The following is a 24,958-nucleotide window of genomic DNA, read 5'->3' as shown; positions in this document are numbered from 1 at the left end:
CCCGCAATACAGATCAGCAGTTGCCTAACTTGGCCCATAAATGAGTGGGTAATTTAATTTTGAGGTGAAGTATTAGCCCATTATGGCCACACAAGAAAAACACATTCTCCAATTCAGTATTGATATAGCTGATATTTTAACCATTATCTATCTGACTTCGAGGTCTAATTCTCAACTGCTATGGTTTGAATATATGACTCCTCCAAACCTTACACTGAAATTTGATCCCCAATGTCAGAGGTGAGGCCTACTGAGAAGTGTTTGGGTCATGGAGGCAGATCCCTCATGAATGGCTTGGGGCCATCCTCACAGTAAAGAGTGAGTTCTCGCTCTATTAGTTCCTGAGAGAATTGGTTATGAAAAAGGGCCTGGCTGCTCCCACCCCTTGCTTCCTCTCCTGCCATATGAAATCTGCAGATACCAGCTCCCATTTGCCTTCTGCCATGAGTAGACGCAGCCTGAGCCCTGCAATACAAGCAGATGCTGATGCCATGCTTCTTGTACATCCTGCAAAATCATGAGCCAAACAAATCTCTTTTCCTTACACATTATCCAGCCTTAAGTATTCCTTCGTAGCAATACAAATGGACTAAAACATCAGCTCATTCTGAGCTCTATAATTCTAACAAGGATATTTCCAAATAAGATTTTAGCTCATTAATACATTTTTTTCCTCAACGTTCCCTTCAGCTACTGAGATAACTATACAACTCAAACATTTTTTAATCAGGGAGTACTTCTCTTGCACATGGTAATCATTATTTTCAAATTAATCTACTATCTAATGATAAGATCAATCTCTTCCCCTTTTGGCTAAACTTCATCACATCTACTGATCATTTCATAACTTTATGCTATCTGTAAAATATTTCTCCTATTCACTTTTTGGCTCAAATGGTAGACTGGAAGTATACTGTGCATCAAATAGGGTCAAATAAATCAGATATCTAAAATGCCAGAGCATCTTCCTTTCATGGATCCAGACAGCAATTAGTAACCTTATGCCAAACATTTTGAGCATTAATTCTAACCATTCATGGCAGACCAAAGAAATCAAAGACAGGTACACAAGGTGTTATAAAAAGCTTAAATTAATAAATCACAATCACCTTGTATTATTACTGTTAAAGATAATAAAACTCAATTGACCATCATGTTTAAAGAATTAATTTAATTTTCTAGTTAACTTAATATCATTGACTGAAATTCAACCAGAAATAACTTTTTTCAATGATGTATTGCTAAATATGCCCCTAAATTTGTTTTTACTGCTGGTAACAAATTACCATAAACATTTAAAAGAACATCCATTTATTATCTCACAGTTCTACAGGACAGAAGTCCCTATAGCCTCAGATGGGTGTTAATTGAGCTAGGCTGTTATCCAGAGGCTCCAGAAAAGCATCCACTTCCAGGCTTATTCACTGTTGGTAGAATTCAGTTCCTTCCAGTTATATGAATGAGGTCCCAACTTTCTTGCCAGTTGCTGACCGGGGTTGCTCGCTCTCCGCACCAAGAGGCCACTTTCTCTAGTACTTTCAGGCATGGCTCCCTCCATCTTCAAATAAGCATTAGCATGTCAAATCCAGCTTATGCTTTGAGTCTTTAGCTTCCTCTTCTGCTAGCACCCAGGGGAAACACTCTGCTTTTAAAGGGCTCATGTGATTAGAGTAAGAAAACCCAAATAATCTCCCTTTTGACAAATGACATAACATAATCATGACAGTAATACCAGGGATAAAAGTCAAAAGGGCCATCTTAAAGTTTTGCCTACCTCAGTTTATTTCTATATTTTTGGAAATTATAATATGCTTTGATAATTCAGGATGGTAAAATACTGATATAATGATGTTATAATAAAACATCATTATAAAAATTCATTTTTATACATCTAAAGTATAGATTAGTTTGATTTTATACTGACTATATAAGATACCCTAGAAATTATTTTTTAACAAGTCATAGATACCAATTTGTTTATATAATTTGGCTTTTCAGCCTAAAATTAGGTAATGGTGATGGTTGTACCACTCTCTAAATATGCTAAACATAAGTGAACTGTACATCTTTAAAAGGTGAATATGGTGAGGTGCAAATTGTAACTAATTTGCTCTGTTTTTTGAAAAATGAGCTAGGTCATGTGTGCTGAACCAAAACAAGTTGATTGCCTCCTAAAACAGAATATTTAATTATGAGGCAATTCTGAGGAGATCTCAGACAGAAAGGAGGAAAGAGATACTGCAAACTGGAGTAACAGCCATCCTTGACATGAAGCAGAGTCTCTGCTATGGTTTGAATGTGTCCCTCCAAAAAAGTGTTGAAAACTTAATCCCTGATGCAACAGTGTGGGGATGTGGGACCTAATGAGAGGTGATTAGGCCATGAGAGCATAGCCCTCATGAATGGATTAATGCTGTTATTGCAGGAATGAGTTCCTTATAAAAGGATGAGTTTACCCCCTTTTGCCCTCCTCTCTTTCTCTCTTTACCCTCTCTTTGCTCTTCTGTCATGCAATGATGCAACAAGAAAGCTCTTGCCAAATTCTGGCCCCTCAATCTTGGCCTTCCCAACAGAATCATAAGCCAATAAATTTTTATTCATTATAAATCACTAGGTCTCAAGTATTCTGTTATAGCAGCACAAAACTGAGTAACACAAAAAAACTGGTATTGAAGCACAGAACGCTGCTTTATCAAATATCTGAAAATAGGGAAGCCACTTTGAAACTCAGCAATAAGTAGAGGCTGGGAGAGTTTGGAAAAAAAGGCTAGAAAAAGCTTGTATGGGCGTGAAAAGAACATTAAGGATGATTCTGATGAAGGCTCAGAAGAGAACTGCAGGGAAAGTCTAAAACTTCGTAGAAATTACATTAGTGCTTGTGATCAGAATATTGGTAGAAATGTGGAGAGTAAAGGCAATTCTGAGGAGATCTCAGACAGAAAGGAGGAAAGAGATATTGCAAACTGGAGTAACAGCCATCCTTGACATGAAGCAGCAAATAACTTGGCTGAATTGTGCCCATATCTGAGTGCTTCATGGAAGTCAGAATTTAAGAGCAATAAGCTAGTATAATGGGAGTTAGAAAGGAATTACTTAGTCAGATAACAAGGGCATGGGAGTCCTTGGTAAGGCTTTCCTTTTCAATGAAAAGCAGCCCCAAATCATTTTCTAACAAAGAGCAGCCTGCAAGCTGGGAGCTTGCATGGGTGAATGCCGACAGGAACTAAGGACTAGACATTTTCAAAATGGCGGCTCCATCCTCTCTTCTCTGCCAGCCATGTGTATTGTAAGGAGCAGACAAGATGGCGCTGATCAACTGGGAAATCCATTTTCATAAGAAGATTATGGTGGGGCAACCAGCCTTCCCCATGCACTACGTAAACTTCATACCTGATCTAACCAATCGGTGACCCCTACACAAATCAAACACTGCCTCCTCAAACTGGACTATAAAACTCGGCACATTTGCCACCAGCCAGTCCTTTCTGATCAGAGACCCCTTCCTTTATAAAGGAGGCTGTTTCTCTTTCTTCTACCTATTAAACCTCTACTCCTAAACCCCTTGTGTGTGTCCATGCCCTAAATTTTCCTGGTGCATGATGATGAACCCCAGGGTATATACCCCAGACAACATAGCCGCTTCACTAGGATATCTGGTGGAAAAAATTTCTAAGCAAAATATTGAAAGAGCTGCGTGGCTACTTTTAACTGCATATAGTAAAGATGCGACAAGGTAGAATGATTTAAAAACAAAACATATTATTAAAAGGGAAGCAGAAAGTAATGATTTGGAAACGTCACAGTTTGTATATGTAAAGAACAAAAAAGCAAAGCATGCAAGGGTGTGGCCAAGGAACCCTTGCATAAGGGGATTGGCATGGATAAAATGAAGTCAAGTGCTATTGATCAAGATAGAAAGAGATCTTGAAGGCATTTCAGAGGTCTTCTGGGCTGCCCCTCCCACCTAGGATCCTGAGATCACAATTTCCAGAAAGGCATCTATGGGACCTCAGCATTCACTGCCCTGTGCTCCCTCAAGTATCTGCTCCCTGCATTCTGCCACAGCTTCCCTTAGCCTCCCCAGTCACTGCTCAAGCAAACCAGGGTGTGTCTCTGGCTGCAGCTCTGGAAAGTATAGGAAATAAACCTTGGTAGTATCCATCCACATGGTGCCAATTCTGCAGGTGCACAGACTGCACAAGTTGTGGAGATGCGGCTACCTCAATGTAGATCTGAAAGGATGCTACAGCAGCAGAGTCATCATAAAGTACTTGCTAGAGCAATGCCTAATAGGGCCATGGGAGCAGGGCTGCCTCTGAGACCTCAGAACTATAGAGTCACCCATGTGCAGCCTCAGACTATAAAAGCGGCAGGCATGAGCCTCCAACCCATGAGAGCTGCTATGTAGGCTCAGCCCAGCAAAGCCTAAGGGCTGGGCTGCCTGAGGTCTTGGGAGCCCAATCCTCATCCGAGTATGCTCAGAAGGTGAAACATAAAGTCAAAAAAGATTATTCTCTAGCTTTCAGATTTAACATTGTTTGTTCTGTTGGGTTCTGGACTTATTTGGGGCCTGTTACCCCTTTTTTTTCTTTTGGAACAGGAATGTAGATCCTATACCTGTCTCACCATTGCACTTTGGAAGTTAACAACTTGTTTTGATTTCATAGGCTCACAGCTGGAAGGGAATTTGCCCCAGGATGAATTGTGCCTTGAGTCTCACCTATATGTGATTTAGAAGAGACCCCAGACTTTGGACTTTTGAGTTGGTGCCGGACTGAGTGTTGGCTCTGGATTAGTGTTGAGAGGTGGGGCATAATGGGAGGTGATTAAACCATGAGGGCATTAATGCTGTTACCTCAGGAGTGAGTTCATTATCAGGGGAATGGATTCCTTATAAAAGGATGAGATTTGAATGCTTTTGCCTACCCCTTGACCCTCTATTTACCCTCTGCCACAGGATGATGCAGCAAGAAAGCCCTTACAAGATGTCAGCCTCTTGATCTTAGACTTCCCAGCCTCCAGAATCATGAGCCAATATATCTCTATTCATTATAAATTACCAAGTGTATTAGTCCATTTTCACACTGCTGACAAAGACACACCCAAAACTGGGAAGAAAAGGAGATTTAACCAGACTTACAGTTCCACATGGCTGGGGAGGCCTCAGAATCATGGTGGGAGGCGAAAGGCACTTCTTACATGGCAGCGGCAAGAGAAAAATGAGGAAGAAGCAAAAGTAGAAACCCCTGATAAACCCAGCAGATATTGTTGAGACTTATTCCTACCACGAGAATAGCACGGGAAAGACTGGCCCCCATGATTCAATGACCTACCACTGGGTAATTCCTTCACATAACACATCAAAAAATTCTAGCAGATAAAATTCAATCTAAGACTTTAATGGGAACACAGCCAAACCATATCATTCTGCCCCTGGCTGGCCCCTCCAAATCTCATGTCCTCACATTTCAAAACAAATGATGCTTTCCCAACAGTCCCCCAAATCTTAACTCATTTCAGCACCCCTCACTTCAGGTCTCATCTGAGACAAGGCAAGTTTTTTCCATCTATGAGCCTGTAAAATCAAAAGCAAGCTAGTTACTTCCTAGATACAATAGGGCTATAGGTATTGGATAACTACAGCCATTCCAAATGGGAGAAATTGGCCAAAACAAAGGGGTTACAGGGCCCATGCAAATCCGAAATCCAACAGGGTAGTCAAATTTTAAAGCTCCAAAATGATCTCCTTTGACTCCAGGTCTCACATCTAGGTCACGCTGATGCAAGAGGTGGGTTCCCATGGTCTTGGGCACCTCTGACCCTGTGACTTTGCAGAGTGCAGCCTCATCCTGGCTGCTTTCATGGGCTGTCGTTGAACATCTGCGGCTTTTCCAGGCACATGGTGCAAGGTGTAGAAATATCTACTCTTCTGGGGTCTGCAGGACAGTAGCCCTCTTCTCACAGCTCCACTAGGCAATGTTCCAGTAGGGACTCTGTGTGGGGGCTCCAACCCCACTTTTCCCTTCCACACTGACCTACAAAGGTTCTCCATGAGAGTCCCACCCCTGCAGCAAACTTCTTCCTGGACATCCAGGCTTTTCCATAAATCTTCTGAAATGTAGACAGAGGTTCCCAAACCTTGATTCTTGACTCCTGTGCACCCGCAGGCTCAACACCACATGGAAGCTGCCAAGGCTTGGAGCTTGCACCCTCTGAAGCCACAGCCTGAGCTGCACCTTGGCCCCTTTTAGTCACAGCTAGAGCAGCTGGGACACGGGACACCAAGTCCCTAGGCTGCATACAGCACAGGAACCCTGGGCCTGGCCCACAAAACCATTTTTTCCTCCTATGCTTCCAGGCCTGTGATGAGAGGAGCTTCCCCGAAGACCTCTGACATGGCCTGGGGACATTTTCCCCATTGTCTTGGGAATTAACATTTGGCTTCTCGTTACTCATGCCAATTTCTGCAGCTGGCTTAAATTTCTCCTCAGAAAATGGGATTTTCTTTTCTATCATCGTCAGGCTGTACATTTTCCAAACTTTTATGCTCTGTTTCCCTTTTAGAATGGAATGCCTTTAACAGCACCCAAGTCACATCTTGAATGCTTTGCTGCTTAGAAATTTCTTCTGCCAGATACCTTAAATCATCTCACTGAAGTTCAAAGTTCCACAAATCTCTAGGCAGGGGAAAAATGAAAGAAATTGAAGAAGACACCAAAAAAAATGGAAAGATATTTCATGCTCATGGATTGGAAGAATCAATATTAATTTAAATGTTCATACTATCCAAAATAATCTACAGATTCAAGGTAATCCCTATCAAAATGCCAATGACATTTTTCACAAAAATAGAAAAAAAAATCATAAAATGTATGTGGAACCAAAAAGACCCAGAATAGCCAAAGCCATTCTGAGCAAAAAGCAATACTGGAAGCATCATATTACCTGACTTTAAATTATACCACAGAGCTATAGTAACCAAAGCAGCATGGTACTGGCATTAAAAAAAAAGAAAAAAAAAAAAGGACACATAGAACAATTACAGAATAGGGAACCCAGAATAAATCCATACTTACAGTGAACTCATTTTTGACAAAGGTGTCAAGCACATACACTGGGGAAGTAACAGTCTCCTCAATAAATTGTGCTGGGAATACTGGATATCTATATGAAGAATAATAAAGCTGGACCCCTATCTCTCACCATATACAACAATCAAATGAAAATGGATTAAAGACTTAGAAATCTAAGACCTCAAACTATGAAACTACTACAACATTGGGAAAACTCTCCAGGACACCTGGAGACTAGGCAAAGATTTCTTGAGTAATACCCCACAAGCACAGGCAACCAAAGCAAAAATGAATAAATGGGATCATGTCGAGTTAAAAAGTTTCTGCACAGCAAAGGAAACAATCAACAACATGAAGAGACAATCCACAAAATGGAAGAAAATATTTGCAAACTATCATTCTGACAAGGGATTAATAACCAGAATATATAATAAGCTCAAACAACACTGTAAGAAAAAAAATCTAATAATCCAATTCAAAAATATGCAAAAGATCTGAATAGATATTTCTCAAAAGAAGACATACCAATGTCAAAAGGTAAATAAAAAGGTGCTCAACATCACTGATCATCAGAGAAATGAAAATCAAAACTGCAATGTGATATCATCTCACTCCAGTTAAACAGCTCATATCCAAAAGGCAGACAGAAACAAATGCTGGCAAGGATATAGAGAAAAGGGAACCCTCCTACATTGTGGGTGAGAAGGTAAATTAGTGTAACTACTATGGAGAACAGTTTGCAGGTTCCTCAAGAAATTAAAAATAGAGCTACCATATGATTCGGCAATCCCACTGCTAGGTATATACCTAAAAGAAAGGAAATCAGTATATTGACGAGACAGCTGTACTTCAATGTTTGCTGCAGCTCTATTCACAATAGCCAAAATTTGGAAGCAACTGAAATGACCATCAACAAATGAATGGATAAATAAAATGTGGTACATATACACAAGGGAGTACTATTCAGCCACAAAAAAGAATGATATCCTGTCATTCACAACAACATGGATGGAACTGGACGTCATTACATTACATGAAATAAGCCAGGCACAGAAAGACAAACATTGCATTTTCTCAGTTATTTCTGGGAGCTAAAAATTAAAATAATTGAATTCATGGAGATAGAGAGTAGAATGATGGTTACCTGAGGCTGGGAAAGGTATTGGGGTGGGGGAAATGGGGATGGTTAATGGGTAGAAAGTATAATTAGTATGAATTGTTTATAACACAAAGAAAGGATAAATGCTTGAGGTAAAGAATACCCTATTTACCCTGATGTGGTTATTAGGCATTGTATACCTGTATCAAAATATCTCATTTATCCCATAAATGTATACACCTATAATGTAACCACAAAAATAAAAAATAAAGAGATATGGGCAAGGAAATATCACCAAAGAAAGATTTCCAAATGTTTAGTCAGCCTTGTACTACTGGGATAACCTCTACTTGGTCACAATGTATTATGTTTTTTATGTATTGCTAGATATGATTTGCTAATACTTTGTTAAAGATTTTTGCTTCTGTGTTCATGACAGCTATTGCTCTTTTCTGGTAATGCCTTTCTTTGGTTTTCTTATCATGGTAATGCCAGCCTTGCAAATTAAGTTAGAAAGTATTCTCTCTTATTCTGTCTTCTAGAAAAACTTACATAGAATTAGTATTACTTCTTTCTTAAACATTTGGTAAAATTTACCAGTCATGCCATCTGAGCCTGAAATTTTCCTTGTATGAAGGTTTGCAATTTGAATTCAATTTATTCAATAGACATAGAAATATTCATTTCATTTACCTCCTCATGAGTGACTTTTGTTAATTTGTATGATACAGGGAATTGGTCCATTTCATTTACTTCAAATTTATGGGCATAAAGTCATTTATAATATTCCCTTATTATTTTTTTAAAATCTACAAACTGGAAATTGAAATTAAAAGAAATACTACCAACTACAATAGCCTTAAAGAACATAAAATATTTTGGTATAAAATTGAAAAATATGGCCAGGTGCAGTGGCTCACATCTGTAATCCCAGCACTTTGGGAGGCTGAGGCAGGCGGATTGCCTGAGGTCAGAAGTTCGAGACCAGCCTGGCCAACATGGTGAAACCCCATCTCTACAAAAAATACAAAAAATCAGCCAGGCGCGATGATGGGCGCCTGTAATCCCAGCTACTCAAGAGGCTGAGGCACAAGAATCACGTGAACCCAGGAAGCAGGGGTTGCAGTAAGCCGAGATCATGCGACTCCATCTCAAAGAAAAAAAAAAAAAAAAAAACCCACTAAAAATATATACACAGAATCTGTATCTGATAACTACAAAAAACTGTTGTAAAAAATCAATGAAAACCCAAATAGATGAAAAAAACATACCGCAATGAGGAACAAGATAATTCAATATTATTTACATATCAATTCTCCTCAAAATGATTTACTAAGTCAACATAATCTCAATAAAAATCCCAGCAAGTCTTTTTTAATTGACAAACTGTTCTAAAATGTATATGAAAAACAAAATGAACCAAGTAAATTTTCAAAAATAAAAATAAAGTTGGGAGAATCTCATTATCTAACTTCAAGACTTACTGTAAAAATATACTAATCCTAGTATTTTGGGAGGCCGAGGTGGGTGGATCACCTGAGGTCAGGAATTAGAGACCACCAGCCTGGCCAACATGGCAAAACCTCATCTCTACCAAAAATACAAAAATTAGCCAGGTGTGGTGGCACGTGCTTGTAATCCCAGCTGCTCGAGAGGCTGAGGCAGGAGAACCGCTTGAACCCGGCGAGCAGAGATTTCAGTGAGCCAATACCATGCCACTGCACTCCAGCCTGGGCAACAGAGTGAGACTCTGTCTCAAATATATGTATGTATATATATACACATATACATACATTAATAAAGTACATACATACATTAATAAAGTAAGTGAAGAATTTGCAAAAGGATAGAGATATTGATCAATGGAACAGAAAAGAGTCAAAAAATAAATATACATAAAGATGTCCAATTAACTTTCAATAAAGATACAAAGACATTAATGAAAAAAGGATAGTCTTTTCAACAAATGGTCATTGGATAATGATAAAGGCTCAGTTTATCAGGAGGACATAATCCAAAATTTTATGCACCTAATAACATAGTTTCAAAATACACGAAGGATAAACAGATAAGACAGCAGGGACAAACAGGTAAATACAGAATTATAACTGAAGATACCCTTCTCTCAATAAGTGGTAAAAACAGACAGAAAATCAGAATGGTTGTAGAAGACTTGAACAAGACTATCAACCAAGTTGACCTAACTGAAATGTATACAACACTCCACCCATCAATAGAAGAATACGCATTATTTTCACACACCCAAAAAAATACTTACCAAGATAGACAATATTCTGGCCAATAAATTTTAAAGGATTCTAGTCGTATAGCCTTCTGTATATTAAATAAGTTGAATTTATATTAATAAAAGTTGAATTTAGAGTTAAAGAAAACTTCAGGCCTAGAGGGCGTCAATGGTGAATTCCACCAAACACTAATGAAGAAATAACGCGAATTCCCTAAAAACTCTTTCAGCAAATGATCAGGAGAGTCCCATGGGGCTCATTATATGAGGCCAGCATTAGCTTGTCACCAAAACTAGTCATATATTATAAGAAAAGTGCAGACTAATATCTCTCACGAACACAGATACAAAAATTCTAAATAAAACTTTAACAAACCAAATCCAACCTAAAATAAAAAGGAATGCATATCGTGTCAGAGGAAGTTTATCTTAGGAATGTGAGGTTGGTTTAACATTCAAAAATTATGTACATAATTCACCATGTTAACAAACTTGAAAAAATCATATGATTATCTCAATGGGCACAGAAAATGCATTTAATGCAATCCAGTTTCCATCACTGGTAAAAACTCTTGGCAAACTAGGAATAGAAGGGAACTTTCTCAGTGTGATAAAAGGCATCTAAAAAAAAAACTTACAGATAACATCATACTTCATGGTTAAAGATCAAATATCTCCCCCTAAATCATGAGTAAGATTGACCACTCTCATCACCTCTATTCATTACTGTAATAGAGGTTCTGGCCAGTGAAATAAGGCAAGAAAAAAAAAAGGCATCTAGATTGCAAAGAAAGAAGTAAATATATCTTTATCTGTAAACAATATAATCATCTAAGTAGAAAACCATAAGGAATCTGCAAAAATCTACTACAAGTAATAAGCAAGTTTGGCAAGATTGCAAGATAAAAAATCAAACATACAAAAATCAGTTGTGTTTCAGTATAACAGCAACAATCAAAAGTGAAAGTTTAAAAAATGCCATTTACAATAGCATCCAAAAATATTAACTACTTACGGAAAAATCTGACAAAAGAGGTGCAAGAACTATTCACTAGAAATTTAAAAACACTGCTGACAGATTAAACAACTAAATAAATAAACAGATATACCATGTTAGGAAACTCAATATTGACAAGGTATTCATTTTCCCCAAAACTGATCTATAGACTCAACATAATTACAAACAAAATCCTAGTAGGCTTCTTATAGAAACTGACAAGCTGATTCTAAAATTCATATGGAAATACAAAGGACTCAGAGTAGCCAAAATAACTGGAAAATAACAAAACTGAAAAACACTCCCAGAATTCAAGACTTACAAAGAAACAATAATCAAGACATTGTTGTACTGACATACAAATAGACAAAGAGATCAAGAAACAAAGCAGAGTCCAGAAATAGAAACACAAATATATGAATGGTTTCAACAAAGGTGCAAAGCTACTTTAACAGAGAAAGAATACTCTTCTCAACAAATACTGCTAAAACAAATACCTATATGCCAAAAAACTGAATTTAGATTCATACCTCTCCCCATATATAGAAATTAACTTAAAATGGACCATAAATATAAATGTAAAATCTAAAATTACAAAACTTCTAGAGAAAAAAAATGAAGAAAATCTTCATCAACTTGGTTTAGGCAGTTTTCTTTTTTCTTTCTTTTTTTTATTTTTTAAAGACATGGTCTTGCTGTGTTGCCCAGGCTGGAGTACAGTGACACAATCACAGCTCAGCTCACTACAGCCTCCAATTCCTGTGTTAAAAGTGATCCTCCCATCTCAGCCTTCCAAGTAGATGGGCTAAATGCACACACCGCCACGCCCAGCTAATTTTTCAAATGTTTTTGTATAGGCACGGTGTTGCCTTGTTTCCCAGGCTGCTCTCAAACTCCTAGACTCAAGTGATCCTCCTGTCTCAGGCTCCCAAAGTGCTGGGATTACACACATGAGCCACAGTACCCAGCCTAGGCAAACTTTTCTTAGGCACAACATGAAAAGCATAATCCATAAAAGAAAAAAATGATAAACTGGAATTAACCAATTTAAAACTTAGATTCTTTGAAAAATACTGTCAAGACATTTCGTTCTCTTTTCATTGTGTTTTCATAGACAAGCCCCAGACTGGTAGAAAATATATGCAAACGATATACTTCATAAGAAGCTAGTAATCCAGAAAATGTAAAGAACTCACAAAAATCAGTAAGAAAATTTTTTTAACATGCAAAAGATCTGAATAAATGCCTATTAAAGAAGATATACAGATGGCAAGTAAGCAGATGAGAAGATACTCAATATCATTAGTAATTAGGGAAATGCAAACTAAAACCCAATAATATACCATTCACTTATTAGAATCACAAAAATTTAAAAGACTAACCATACCAAGTATTGGTATGGATGTGAAATTAACTAGATAGAACACTGACTCACTGCTGGTAGAACATAAATGATACAACTACTTTGGAAAACAGTTTGTCAGTTTCTTTAACAGTTACACATGTATCTACCCATATGATCCAGCCATTCTCAGGTTATTTCCCCAAGAGAAAGGAAAACATATGACTATACAAAGATATAAAGGCTTCCACATGAAACTTCATAGCAGCTTTATAAGGAACAGCCAAAAATTTGAAACAATCCAAATGCCCATCAGCAGTTGAATGGATAAACAAATTGTGGTGTATCCAGACACTGGAACACTATTCGACAGTAGAATAAACTACTAATACACCATGAATGAATCTCAAAATAAACATGCTGTGTGAAAGAAGCCAGACAAAAAAGAAGTATATAATGTATGATTCTATTTACAAAAAGCTCTAGAAAATACCAACAAATCTATAGTTAGAAAAAGCGGATCAACAGTTGCCCTGGGACAGGAATAGGCAACTGGGAAAGGGAGGGTTTACAAAGAAAGCACATGGAAACTTTCTAGCGTGATTGAGATTTTTATGATTTTGATTGTGGTGACAGTTTCAGATGCAAATACATATGACAAAACTTATCAAAATTGTATAATTTAAATAAATAAATTGTACATTTTAAATTGTGCTGTTTGACAATTATACCTCAATCTCTTAAAAATTTTGTTTAAATAACTATCAAAATTATAATTAAATACCTCATTTTTGACAATACTAAGAAGGAAAAATAGTGCTATAAGGGCAGAATATAAGGGGTAACCTAGTGTGAAGAGTCAGACAAGCCTCCTTTAGAAACTACTATTTAAGCGGCCAGGCGCAGTGGCTCACGCCTGTAATCCCAGCACTTTAGGAGGCTGAGGCGGGTGGATCACGAGGTCAGGAGATCGAGACCATCCTGGCTAACACGGTGAAACCCTGCCTCTACTAAACAAAAAATTAGCCGGGCATAGTGGCGGGCGCCTGTAGTCCCAGCTACTTGGGAGGCTGAGGCAGGAGAATGGCGTGAACCCAGGAAGCGGAGCTTGCAGTAAGCCGAGACTGCGCCACTGCACTCCAGCCTGGGCGACAGAGCCAGACTCGGTCTCAAAAAAAAAAAAAAAAGAAACCAGTATTTAAGCTAAGATTAGAAGGATGATCAGTAATCATGCAAAAGACCAGAGAGGAAAGAGTTCACAGAAGTAACTGTGTATAAAATGCACTAAGGCCAAAAAGAATGTGACACTTTCAAAGAACTTTAAAAGACCAGTCAGGGCAGAGGAAAGGAGGCCTGAGTCTAATCAGCTAAAGGGGCCAAATCATGCAGACACGTGTTCTTGAAAACCATGCTACTATGCTACTACAAGTAACTTATCTTATCAATTTAGAATCTAAGAAACACTCAATTTAAATTATTTTAAATTCCTACTGTGTGATTACATACTTTAATAATGTAAAAATAATCCATGGATATAAATTATCCATTACAACAAAACTTTGAAATAAAGAAGTCTCAGGGACAGGGAACATTCAGTTTAAGTTTATAATTACTGTCAGTTTCCTTACAAGTAAAAATGATTCCAAATATATATGTATTTACATACGCATATATATATTTGTTTTATTTTTATTTTTTGTTTATTTTTGTTTTGTTTTGAGACACAGTCTCGCTCTGTTGCCCAGGCTGGAGTGCAGTGGCGTGACCTATGCTCACTGCAACCTCCACCTCCTGGGTTCAAGTGATTCTCCTGCCTCAGCCTCCTAAGTAACTGGGACTACAGGCGCGTGCCATCACACCCGGCTAATTTTTGTCTTTTTAATAGAGACGGGGTTTCACCTTGTTAGCTAGGATGGTCTCGATCTCCTGACGTCATGATCCACCCACCTCGGCCTCTCAAAGCGTTGGGATTACAGGCGTGAGACACCAAGCCAGGCAATATGCATATATTTTTAACAGCTTAGGGGAAGAGTTTACACACTTAATTCTGCCCCTTTTTGTTTACAATAACAACCTAATTCCTGACATTATATCATTATATCTTCATTTTGCTGTCACTACAAATAGAATGCTTCATATATGTACATATAAAATTTTGAGAAGAGTCTCACTCTGATACCCAGGCTGGAGCGCAGTGGTGTGATTACAGCTCACTGCAGCCTCAACCTCCTGAGCTCAAGTAATCCTTCCGCCTTACTCTCTCGTAGCTGTGACCACAGGTGTGTGCCACCATGCCCAGCTACTTTTTAAATATTTTTTGTAGAGATGAGGTCTCACTATCTTGCCCAGGCTGACCTCAAACTTCTGGGCTCAAGGGATCCTCCCACCTCGGCCTCCCAAAGTGCTGGGATTACAGGCCTGAGCCACGGCACCCAGCATACTTCCATTTTAAATGCGTGAAATGAAGTATCCAAATTTGACTAACCTAAGAGGGGTAAAAATATACCCCTTTATATTTGTCTAATATAAAGAGAAATACTCTTTATATAAATTTATATAAATCTCAACTACTCTACAAAATTAATTCTCAAGAGCTCCCTTCTAAAAGAGAATGTCATTCAAATAGATTATAGCAAAATATTTTCTTGCTTAACATTACACTGAACTATTCAAATAAATACAACTTGAATTACAGTCTGTATCTTTGATTATTATATTTCAAATATATTTTCCTATTCTCAATCCCAAATCCTTTAGTCTAGCTTTGGGTGAAAAATCAATGTTCCTTTTGTTTTACCTGTGTAAGGAAGGAATGGCTTGTTATTCTGAGTGCTTTATTCTTTTCAAATGGAAACAGAAGACTGGAATCAATGCTAAGAGAACTGAAGTACCACTTTTGATACTATATTTGCTTCTGCATTTCTTCCCCCAACTATCAATCTTCTATCCTCAAGATGCATTTGAAGAACACTTTTATTCCCTGGCGAAATCCCTATAGTAGAAAAAAAGCTAAGTTACCATGGAGCCAACCAATTAATTTTGACACCTGCTTACCAAGATTGATCAATCATTTTTGATGTCTGTTTGTAAGGTTGCTATCCTTCAGTTTAGAAAAAGATTTTCAAGATAATTAGTGAAGTGAGATTTTCTAGTTAAAGTCTTTCCCACTGTGTTATTACTTCAAACGCCAGGTAAAACAAGCTACTATCTTCAAATAAACCTTTCATAGGTTTATTTGCATGTACTTTACCAAGAATTCTTTTCTACTAAATATAATCCTTCTCTTTAACATTAAATACCAATGTGTTCTTTATCCCTAAGAGTATACATAATAAAAACACAGATAGTTACACCAGTTATATTTACTCTAATTAATAGCTTGTATTCCACAGAGAAATGCAAAAGCATTTACCCAATAGAATACAATGAGTCCTAGGAAATAATAGCTTCCAAGGAAATAATGAATAATCAGTGATTAGCTCAGGATTTACTGTTATTTAACAATATCTACATCAAATATCTATTCTTCTTCTACTCACTAATGTATTTTGTGTATGAACACCACCTCTCAATGTTATTTAAGCTAGTTTTAACTTGATCTGTGATCTTTTTAACTGGGACAACATCTGCTAGTGAGGTCACAGGCTGCTGATCCAGCTGATTAACAAGTTCCGCTACTTTAAAATGTATAATAAATATGAAGCTTCTCAGGACTGCAGCAATTTTTGTCCTCTTTAGACAAACGGAGCAAACCCACCCACACAAAAGCCAATATCCCTAAATTACATATAAATCAGGCACTCTCCCTATTTATGTAAAAAAATGTAAAAAATGGATGAGGCTTTTTCACTGCTGACTACCAGTTTATATGTTCAAAATTCTCTCTTGCTAGGTAAAGACGCTGAATTCCACTGTCATAGCAAACGTTTAAGAACACAAGCAAAAAAAAGCAACTAACAAGCAGAATTCATTAAGATCTCTTTCCTCATCTTGAAACACTTTTTAAACTTTTAATCGGCATCTCTCCTAATTTTTTTAAAAAGTAGTTTTAAAACTACATTGCTATACTAACTTTAAAGTATAAACCCTAGAAAAATTTCAACCTATTGCATAAATTTCATAAAACTTCACTTTAAGATTTCACTTCCAAAACCTTCTAGTTAATTTAAATCATAGACTCTACCTAAAATTTTAAAGTGCCATTTTAAAAATATACATTTTTACATTGAGTTTTAAGGGACATTTATTTTAATCAGTAATAGTAAGTTTTTGTTTTTTTTTTAAAAGAAGGGGTAAGTATGCTGTGTTTAAAACTCCAGGAAATTGTCCTAGAATACATTAATAAGGTGAACCAGTCTTACCTTTGCCTTAGAGCCCAAGAGAAATTTCACCTAGATTTTGGCTATCAGCCTAACAATATCAGTAATCTACAATATTCAAGAGCCACAAACCAGCCGGCAAACTTCATATTAAGTATCTAGAAGACTAAGAAGCTGACTTTCTTAATGACTCTTACCTGCATGTTGTTAGAAGCCTGCCCCAACGTTAGCTGACTTTTGCTACTCCCCTACACTGTGACCCATTGCTTTTTATATCAGGCAAGAATGTAATAAACACCAACCAGTACGAAGAAAGTACCTTCACCTTAGCAAGCAAACTTCTTAGGCTCCTTGAGCTTCAGAAAAGCCAAAGCGATGTTCCCGCACAAAAGCTGATAGTGAATTAACCGATCAGAAAAAAATCCATTATCCTCACCACGTAAAAACGTCCGAGTATTTCATCCTTCTATCTAACCTAAAGTCACCTTTGTATTTCTCAATTCAAGATTGTCCTAGCAAATACAACACAGCAAATTCGTTAAAAGTACACATTCTGGAGTGTGTACTGGCTCCAGAATGTGCCAGCTGATTTGGAATCAAAACTCGGCCCTTACTACTGTGTAATCCTGGCCAAGTTACTTAACTGTATCGCCTCGATTTCTCTCCGTAAATCCAGCGTAATAATTCTAGCAACTCATAGAGTTGTAAGGAATAAATGAGAAAATCGACATAAAGCGCTTAGAAGAGTGTCTGGCACTTAGCAAGTCCATCATAAACTCTACTTATTAAGATCACTATGATGACTAAATAAATGCTAGAAGGGGTCACCTCTAGAGAGAAGAGGAGGATAGGGAAAGAGAGAGGTACTGGTAGAGCATAACTGAACCTTTACACTTTTGTGAATTTTTCACAATGCGCATGTATTTCATAAGTAACTTGGACAATTTCTGATTTTAAAATATTATCCCAAGAAAATGGTGCTGGGCATCATAACTGATTGTGAAAATGTTCGTGCTGAACAGCGGATCAGAAGTCGCTGCGGACATCTGGAACGCTCGAGAAATGCTTAGCTCCCCGTTGGTCAGGGCTCCGCGCGGGCCCGAGCGCTCCCGGGGCGCCCCGGGGCTGGAGGGGGCGCGGCACGGGCCCCACTCTTGCCCGCTCCCGCCGCGCGCTGAGGTTCACTCCCGGCCGGGGGATCAGAGGCAGCGACGGGGGAGGGGGAGGCCGCGACGGGGGCTGGGAAGGCCGCGACGGGAGCGAGGCAGGGCTGCAGGTTCTGGGTCCGGCGAAGACACTTACTTGAACCTGCCCTGGCAGTGCTGGCACTGGTCCCCCACCCAGCCCGGGTCGCAGAGGCAGGTGGAGTTGACACAGCGGCCCGAGAAGCAGGAGCCGGTCCTCTCGCACGGCTTGGACTGGGACACCTGCGCGTAGAACGCCAGGTAGAGGAAGCCATAGCACAGCAGCCAGCTGTTCCCGTCCAGCAGCCAGGAGGAGGCGCCCCCGCCGCCGCCGCCCGCCGGCCGAGCCCTCCACAGCCCCTGGGCCGCCGGATGCGGGGTACCAGTGCGGGCCCGGCCCCCAGTCTCCATCTTCCCCGGCGCCCCTGCCCGGCGAGACTGCGCTCGCGGGCGCCGACAGGGATGCTGTTGAAGGGAATTCCGGCCGCAGAAAACCTCTCCGCCGCCGCTTCTTCTTCCCTCCTCACCGGCGCCCGTCCCAGTCCCGCTCCCTGGTCAGGAGGGACAGATCCCAACCGCCGTCGCCTCCGCTCGGCTGCCTCCAGTCGCACTCGGGCATCGCCACCCAGTCTCCTGACCTTGTCCTTAGCGGGCCGACCCCACAGCCGCGGCGTCCCGGACCCGGCCGGAGGCGGGGAGCGGGAGGCGCAGACTGCGCCCGGCGCTCCTGAGGGGATCTGACCGGGAGGAGGAGGGGACCCCGCGCGCGGCCCCGCCTCGCCCGCGGCCCGCGCCAACTGCCTCGGCTCCGAGCGCCGCGCGCCCGGGAGGGCGGGGGCCGAGCGGGCGCCCCGAAGTGGGCGCGCCCAACGCGGAAGGGGGCGATCAAGGAGGCGGCGGTCAGCCCCGCCTCGCCCGCCCGGCGGTCAAGGGCGCCCCGGCAGCCATTCTGTCGCCGGTGCCTCGAGCCGGCTGCAGCGGCAGCGCCAGGAGCCCGGGATGCGTCGGGCCGCCCCCCGCCCTCGCGCGCGCCTACACTCCTCCCCACAGGCCCGGCGCCTTGGTCTCGCCCCGCCCCTGACAGGGACCGGGGACTTCCCCCCGCGCGCGCCCACCCCGCCTGGCCCGCGCGCTGACGGGAGGCAGGCCCCCCAGGTGTGGCCCGCGTGCCCGTCCCCCCCGGCCCGTGCGGGCACCCCGGCCCCACCCGCACCCCGCGCCCCGGGAGCCCCACGAATGAGAGATCGACACAGGCTTCGCAGCTTCAGCAGAAAAGAAGTCCTTCCCGTCCGCCGTCTGCAGCTGCAAAAGTGCAGCGCTTTTTCCCTAGCGCTTCCCCCTTCCTCCGCCCCGTGCTCCTGCCTATTTCTTCTTTTTCTCTTAAGAGAGAAAAACTCCAACAACACACAAAGAGCTGAGCATGTGCAGCAGGCAAAAGCCTTAAAGGTATCGCAGTCCGACCACGTTGTGGGGTCAGCGAGGGCTGGGAGGGGCGGGATTGGGGACTGCCAGAGGCGCGAGGCGGTCTCCGCGGAGGGACCTCCGAGGGGGAGCCATTGCTGCCTCAGAAATAACGAAGCCCCCGCCCCCAACAAAGAACTGCGGGGCTCCGAGCCCCGCGCTCTCCACCCCTTACAGACGCTGCCTCGAAACCCCGCGTCTCGCCTTTTCTGCTTGTCAGTGCTCCCTCCTCCATCTGGGACGATATTCTGCCTTGAAAAATATTGCAGCATCGGGGCTTTTTTTCGGAAGAGCAGAAGTGATGCCCACAAAAGGGCCGTTTTCCTTCCTCAGCAGCACTTTTTCTTCTTCGGATGACTTTCCAAGATTGGCTGGTATATTCTGAGATTTTTGTTTTGTACTTTGGTGCCTTCTCTAAACAGTTGCCTTTTTATTTGACCCCCTTGAGAAAGGAAGCCAAACACACATTGCAGCCGTATATCCTCGAGTTACAGCAATGTTGCTGGAGTCCCACAAAAGAACAGGCAGTATGAAAAAGAATTCGAAATCAACCAAAGGCATTTCTCACAGAAAAAAAAAAAAAGAAGAAAGAAAAGTTTGTTGTAACTACACAGTCAAAATATTATTGTTAGGATTCAACTCGTGTTTATTTCAGTTCTTTTCATGTCTCTTATCCCCACTTGCAGATGAAATCCTCCATTAACCCCATTTTGCAGATGAGAAAGAGCAACTCAGAAAGGTTGAAATATTGGCCAATGGCAGGTTAGGAGTAATGAACTGAGCTTTAGACACGACGCCTCTGACTGCTGTGCTTTTTTCACTGCTTCTATTAGCAGATGCTTTGTTCTTCCTTTGGTGAATAAAATATACGTGTTGGCTTGGTTTACAAATACCTCAGCAGTGACTTAAGGAAGAAAAAATAAAAACAAAGATCTAGAAGGAGTTGGCTCCTTCGCAAGGAAAAGAGCAAAAGGAAAACCACGATTCTCATTGGCATACAGAACAAATCATAATTTCCATAATTTCAGGGTTTTAGCAGTATCAAAAATGTCCTTATCAAACCTAGAATTAGGATGCCCCCTTCTTCCCTTATCATCTTTTCCACATCAGGCTGCCTCTTAGAGACTTCTTGAAATGAGTGAAGAAGCAGAGGAGAGAACACTGCAGACACCAGTTAAAAGGAAGATCCTGTTCTGGATCACATCTTTTCATTTCAATGACTGTGAAATCCAGAAGAATTCTTTCTAGTGTCAGCCATGCATGAACACTGTCTGCTGCTTTTCCATTCTTCTCCATCTGCCAGCCAAAGTCAGCCGCATCTTTCTCACATCTAAGGTAGAGTCGCTTTCAGGCGTGGGGAAAGTGGCCAAACTCTTAAAACCGTCAGTGAGTGTGAAGGTAATTCAGAGGGTGCGCTGTAGTCCCTTTGACAAGAGAGATCACAGCTCAGTCACATACTGACTGTAGCCTGTATTTGAGCAGAGCTTGCCCATTAAAAATATACTCATAAGTGGGAGTTGAACAATGAGAACACATGGACAGAGGGAGGGGAACATCACTCACCAGGGCCTGTTGTGGGGTGGGGGGCTAGGGGAGAGATAGCATTAGGAGAAATACCTAATGTAGATGACGGGATGATGGGTGCAGCAAACCACCGTGGCACGTGTATACGTATGTAACAAACCTGCACGTTCTGCACATGTATCCCAGAACTTAAAGTATAATAATAATTTTAAAATACATATCTTTTAATTGAATAACCACTATAATCAGCTCAGTACTTCACATTACACTGAAGAACATGCAGCCTCACGGGCCTCCTCTCAACATTGCCTTTAGAATCAAGCTGAATATATTAAATTTATATGAATTATTCTCACAAGGATCTCAGAATTTTCACTCACCCTGTATTTTGTTTCTCTCTCAAACACCTTTAGTCAACATTTACTGAGTAACTATTATGAATTTAAGCAAGAGAAAACAAATATGAATAAAGCATGATTTCTACCCCAGATTAGCTTATCTTCTATCAAGCTCACTAGACTGTGAGCTCATTATACAGTTGAGTGTCATATACTTTACAAATGTAGACACAGAAAACTTAAATTATTTTAAATGGTCACACAAAAACTCAATGGCAAAGCTTGCCTAGAATCATGAGTTATATTTCAGTACCTTCTATGATCAAGAAATTTTAAAGCTCCAACATGATATTTTCTTTTTTTCCAATGAAGTAGAGTCAGCCTCCTAGAAGTGCTGTATCGTACTGAAATAATTCATAGTATTGGTAATAGCAGTCATAAATCTAGCAAAAAGGTGAAAATTAACTCCAAAGCCATACTGGGGGAAAATTCACCCTAGTGAAGTAGGATGAAGCTGTTAAGAATTATCTATCTAAATTCATCCAAGGGGAAAGATAAGAAAAGACTATTTGTTTTCTTTAGCCTTATATCAGGACCATTAGATATTTTGAGGTGTATGTTTCATTTCCATTCATACTACTTAACGATGATGTTATAATATGATGGGCAAAATCTAATATCACGTCACCAGATTGTTTAAAGGAAATTTAAGTAATTTTTTAAGAGAACAAAAGAAATGATAGATCCAATGTCTTTTGATTGCTGCTCAAAAAGTAAAAGATCCTATTTGGGCTAATGAACCAAAGCAGACTCTTTTCAGTTGCTTAATTTAAGAATCTCTGCTCTCTGGTTATTGTTCGCCCTTTGGCTTATATGAGGCTTCTGAAAGCAACCAAGAAAATGAGAGCTGCAGATAGCCTGGCCTCAAAAGCTAGAAATGCATTCACTCAAAGACACCCACAGCGAAACTGGGGCAGTATTCTTAAGACACTAATAGATGATGAATGGTCTGTAACGTTAGACAGTTAAAAAAAAAAAAAACATCAAATTTAGGTACTTATTAAAAAATTATTGATGATATTTAAAATGTTTATATGGCTATGGATCTGAAACACCACCACCGTCCCAATCAAAATCTAACATTCTGCTTTCTCTTGGATTCATTCTTTTCTTCCATCGGTTTCCCTTGCTGTCACAGTTGCAAACACACACATACATTTCTGCCAATTTTTCTACTTAACACATTTCAAACATATTGTTATAAGTAAATCCAAGGAAATAAATCCAAAGATTATAAATTCACTATGCTGCGGTACTACATTCTTTTTTAGCTGAGAAATAAAATGAACATCCTTAAACTTTTAATCCTAAATATTCAGCCTTGTCACCAAAAAAAGTTGATTGCTAATAGCCAATTGCAGAAACTTGTCTTTTGTGAAATCTAATTCAATAAAAATATGAGCTAGAGCTTCCTGATAAACAAAGTAGATCAAGTATGTGTATTTACCTCTGCTCCCTCTGCAAACTCTACCAACATGACAGGAAAGGTTTTTGTTTTTTGGTTGTTTTTTTTTTTAATTTTTTCAGGTATAAACTCACAATGATAAAGAAAATGAGAAAACAGCTAACTTGCAGATGAGAGGTGACAAGGCATTTGGAAGTGTCAATGAAGGAGAAAAGTGAATGCAGAAGTAATAACTAAAACATACACGCCATCAGAGATGAGTAACAACAAGAAACAAATCTGTTTCTCCCAAAGATCCCCAGAAAGCCTCAGGACTCAGATGCAAGAGTTACCAGGAAGGCAGAGGTGGGGCTCTAGGATAAAAATAAGGGGAATGGTTGGGAGCAGAATAAGGACCCATACTCTCCCTCTCATCCCAAGAAGGTAAACACTACCCCAAACCCAGCCCTGACAGAGGTTTAATCTCTTGAGAAATTGAATCGGAGGCTCCAGACTTGGAGCACCAGGCACAGTAGAAGGAAACACTGAATAAAAAGACTCACAAACTGAGGGGGGAAAGACAAATGCAATGGATTAGAGGTAAGAATAGCATTAAAATTCTCAACAACAAACCCGAGATGTAAGGGAAAAAGTAGATACATAAGGGAAAATTATTTTCAACCTAGAATTCTATACCCAGCCAAGCTGTCAGTAAAGTATGAGGATAAAGACATTTATCAGTAAGATATGAGGATAAAGACACACAAGCATTTATAAAATTTATCTCCCAGTGTGCCCTTTTTTAGGCTACTACTAGAAAATATAATAAAGGAAGAGACAAAACAGAAGAGAATTGTGCAGGGACATCTCAGGATGACATACAGCTGTGCCCCAGGCCAACAGAATAAGCAATCTAACCTGGAACAGAGAGCTAGGGAGAGAGGTATCCATGAAGATAATAGATATGAGTTGATATGATTTGGATCTCTGTCCCCACCAAATCTCATGTTGAACTATAATCCCCAGTGTTGGAGGTGGGGCCTGGTGGGAGGTGGTTGGATCATGGGGGTGGAGGTATCTTAAATGGGTTAGTACCATCCCCTCAGTGCTATTCTCGTGATAGTGAGTGAGTGAGTTATCATGAGATCTAGTTGTTTAAAAGTGTGTGGCACCTCCCTGCTTCCTGTCTTCCTCTTGCTCCAGCCATGTAAGACATGCCTTCTTCCCCTTCTGCCATGATTGTAAGTTTCCTGAGGCCTCCCCAGAAGCAGAATCCACTATGCTTCCTGTACAGCCTACAGAACCGTAATTAAACCTTTTTCTTCATAATTTATCCAGTCTCAGATATTTCTTTATAGTAGTGTGAGAACTAATACATGAGTATTTGGAAATGTTTGGACTTTTGGAAAGAAGATTAACAAGATGTGACAGATCTTGGAGTATTGAGGGAAGAAATAGAATAAACACATAGGAATTTGAGAAAATGAACAAAATAAGGCAATTGTTGACTAGAAAAAAATGTACAAGATGTGATCAATACTTGCTTATATAGTTATAGTAAGGTAAACATTGACCATCGATTTAACCAAAAATTAGAATTACCTATTTTTAAAAGATAGAAGCAGGGAAACAGTAATGTTAAATCCTAATTTTTTAGTAAGAAGTCATTATATGTCCAAATTAATAAATCCAGAAATAGCAGTATAATCACACTACGTTGAAGAAAAAATTTGAAAGCTTCTTACTCTGGGGCATAGGAAAGAAGGGCAGGAGATGTACATTTTATGATAAGGCTTTTAGTACTCTTTGATTGATTAAAAATTAAAAATTCTAAGACAGATAAAAATAACAAATAAATATGTGCACTCATAATAAAATAGAGAGTCATGGCACCAAAGACTCATAAAAACCTGGGTTTGATTCCTAATTCTG

General features: G+C 40.0%; 1 protein-coding gene across 4 annotated transcripts in view; it reads right to left on the bottom strand.

The window, feature by feature from the left end:
• The window catches only part of ATRNL1 (attractin like 1), an 839,413-nt gene extending 820,355 nt beyond the window's left edge, over positions 1 to 19,058 (bottom strand). For 2 of the 4 annotated variants that reach the window (XM_024254147.3, XM_054522910.2), the window contains exon 1: positions 18,378 to 18,801. In XM_024254147.3, the coding sequence (XP_024109915.2) occupies positions 18,378 to 18,670 (293 nt within the window). In that variant the 5' untranslated portion in view covers positions 18,671 to 18,801. Of the gene's footprint in view, positions 1 to 15,553; positions 16,885 to 18,377 lie in introns of those variants that run through there. The other 2 variants (XM_024254146.3, XM_054522911.2) reach the window with 2 other exon arrangements.
• Positions 19,059 to 24,958: the final 5,900 nt, after the last annotated feature.

This window comes from Pongo abelii, chromosome 8 (genome assembly GCF_028885655.2).
Source record: "Pongo abelii isolate AG06213 chromosome 8, NHGRI_mPonAbe1-v2.0_pri, whole genome shotgun sequence".
Lineage (NCBI taxonomy): Eukaryota > Metazoa > Chordata > Mammalia > Primates > Hominidae > Pongo > Pongo abelii.
Note: the sequence above shows the minus strand (reverse complement) of the source record. Positions and strands in the feature narration are given on the sequence as shown.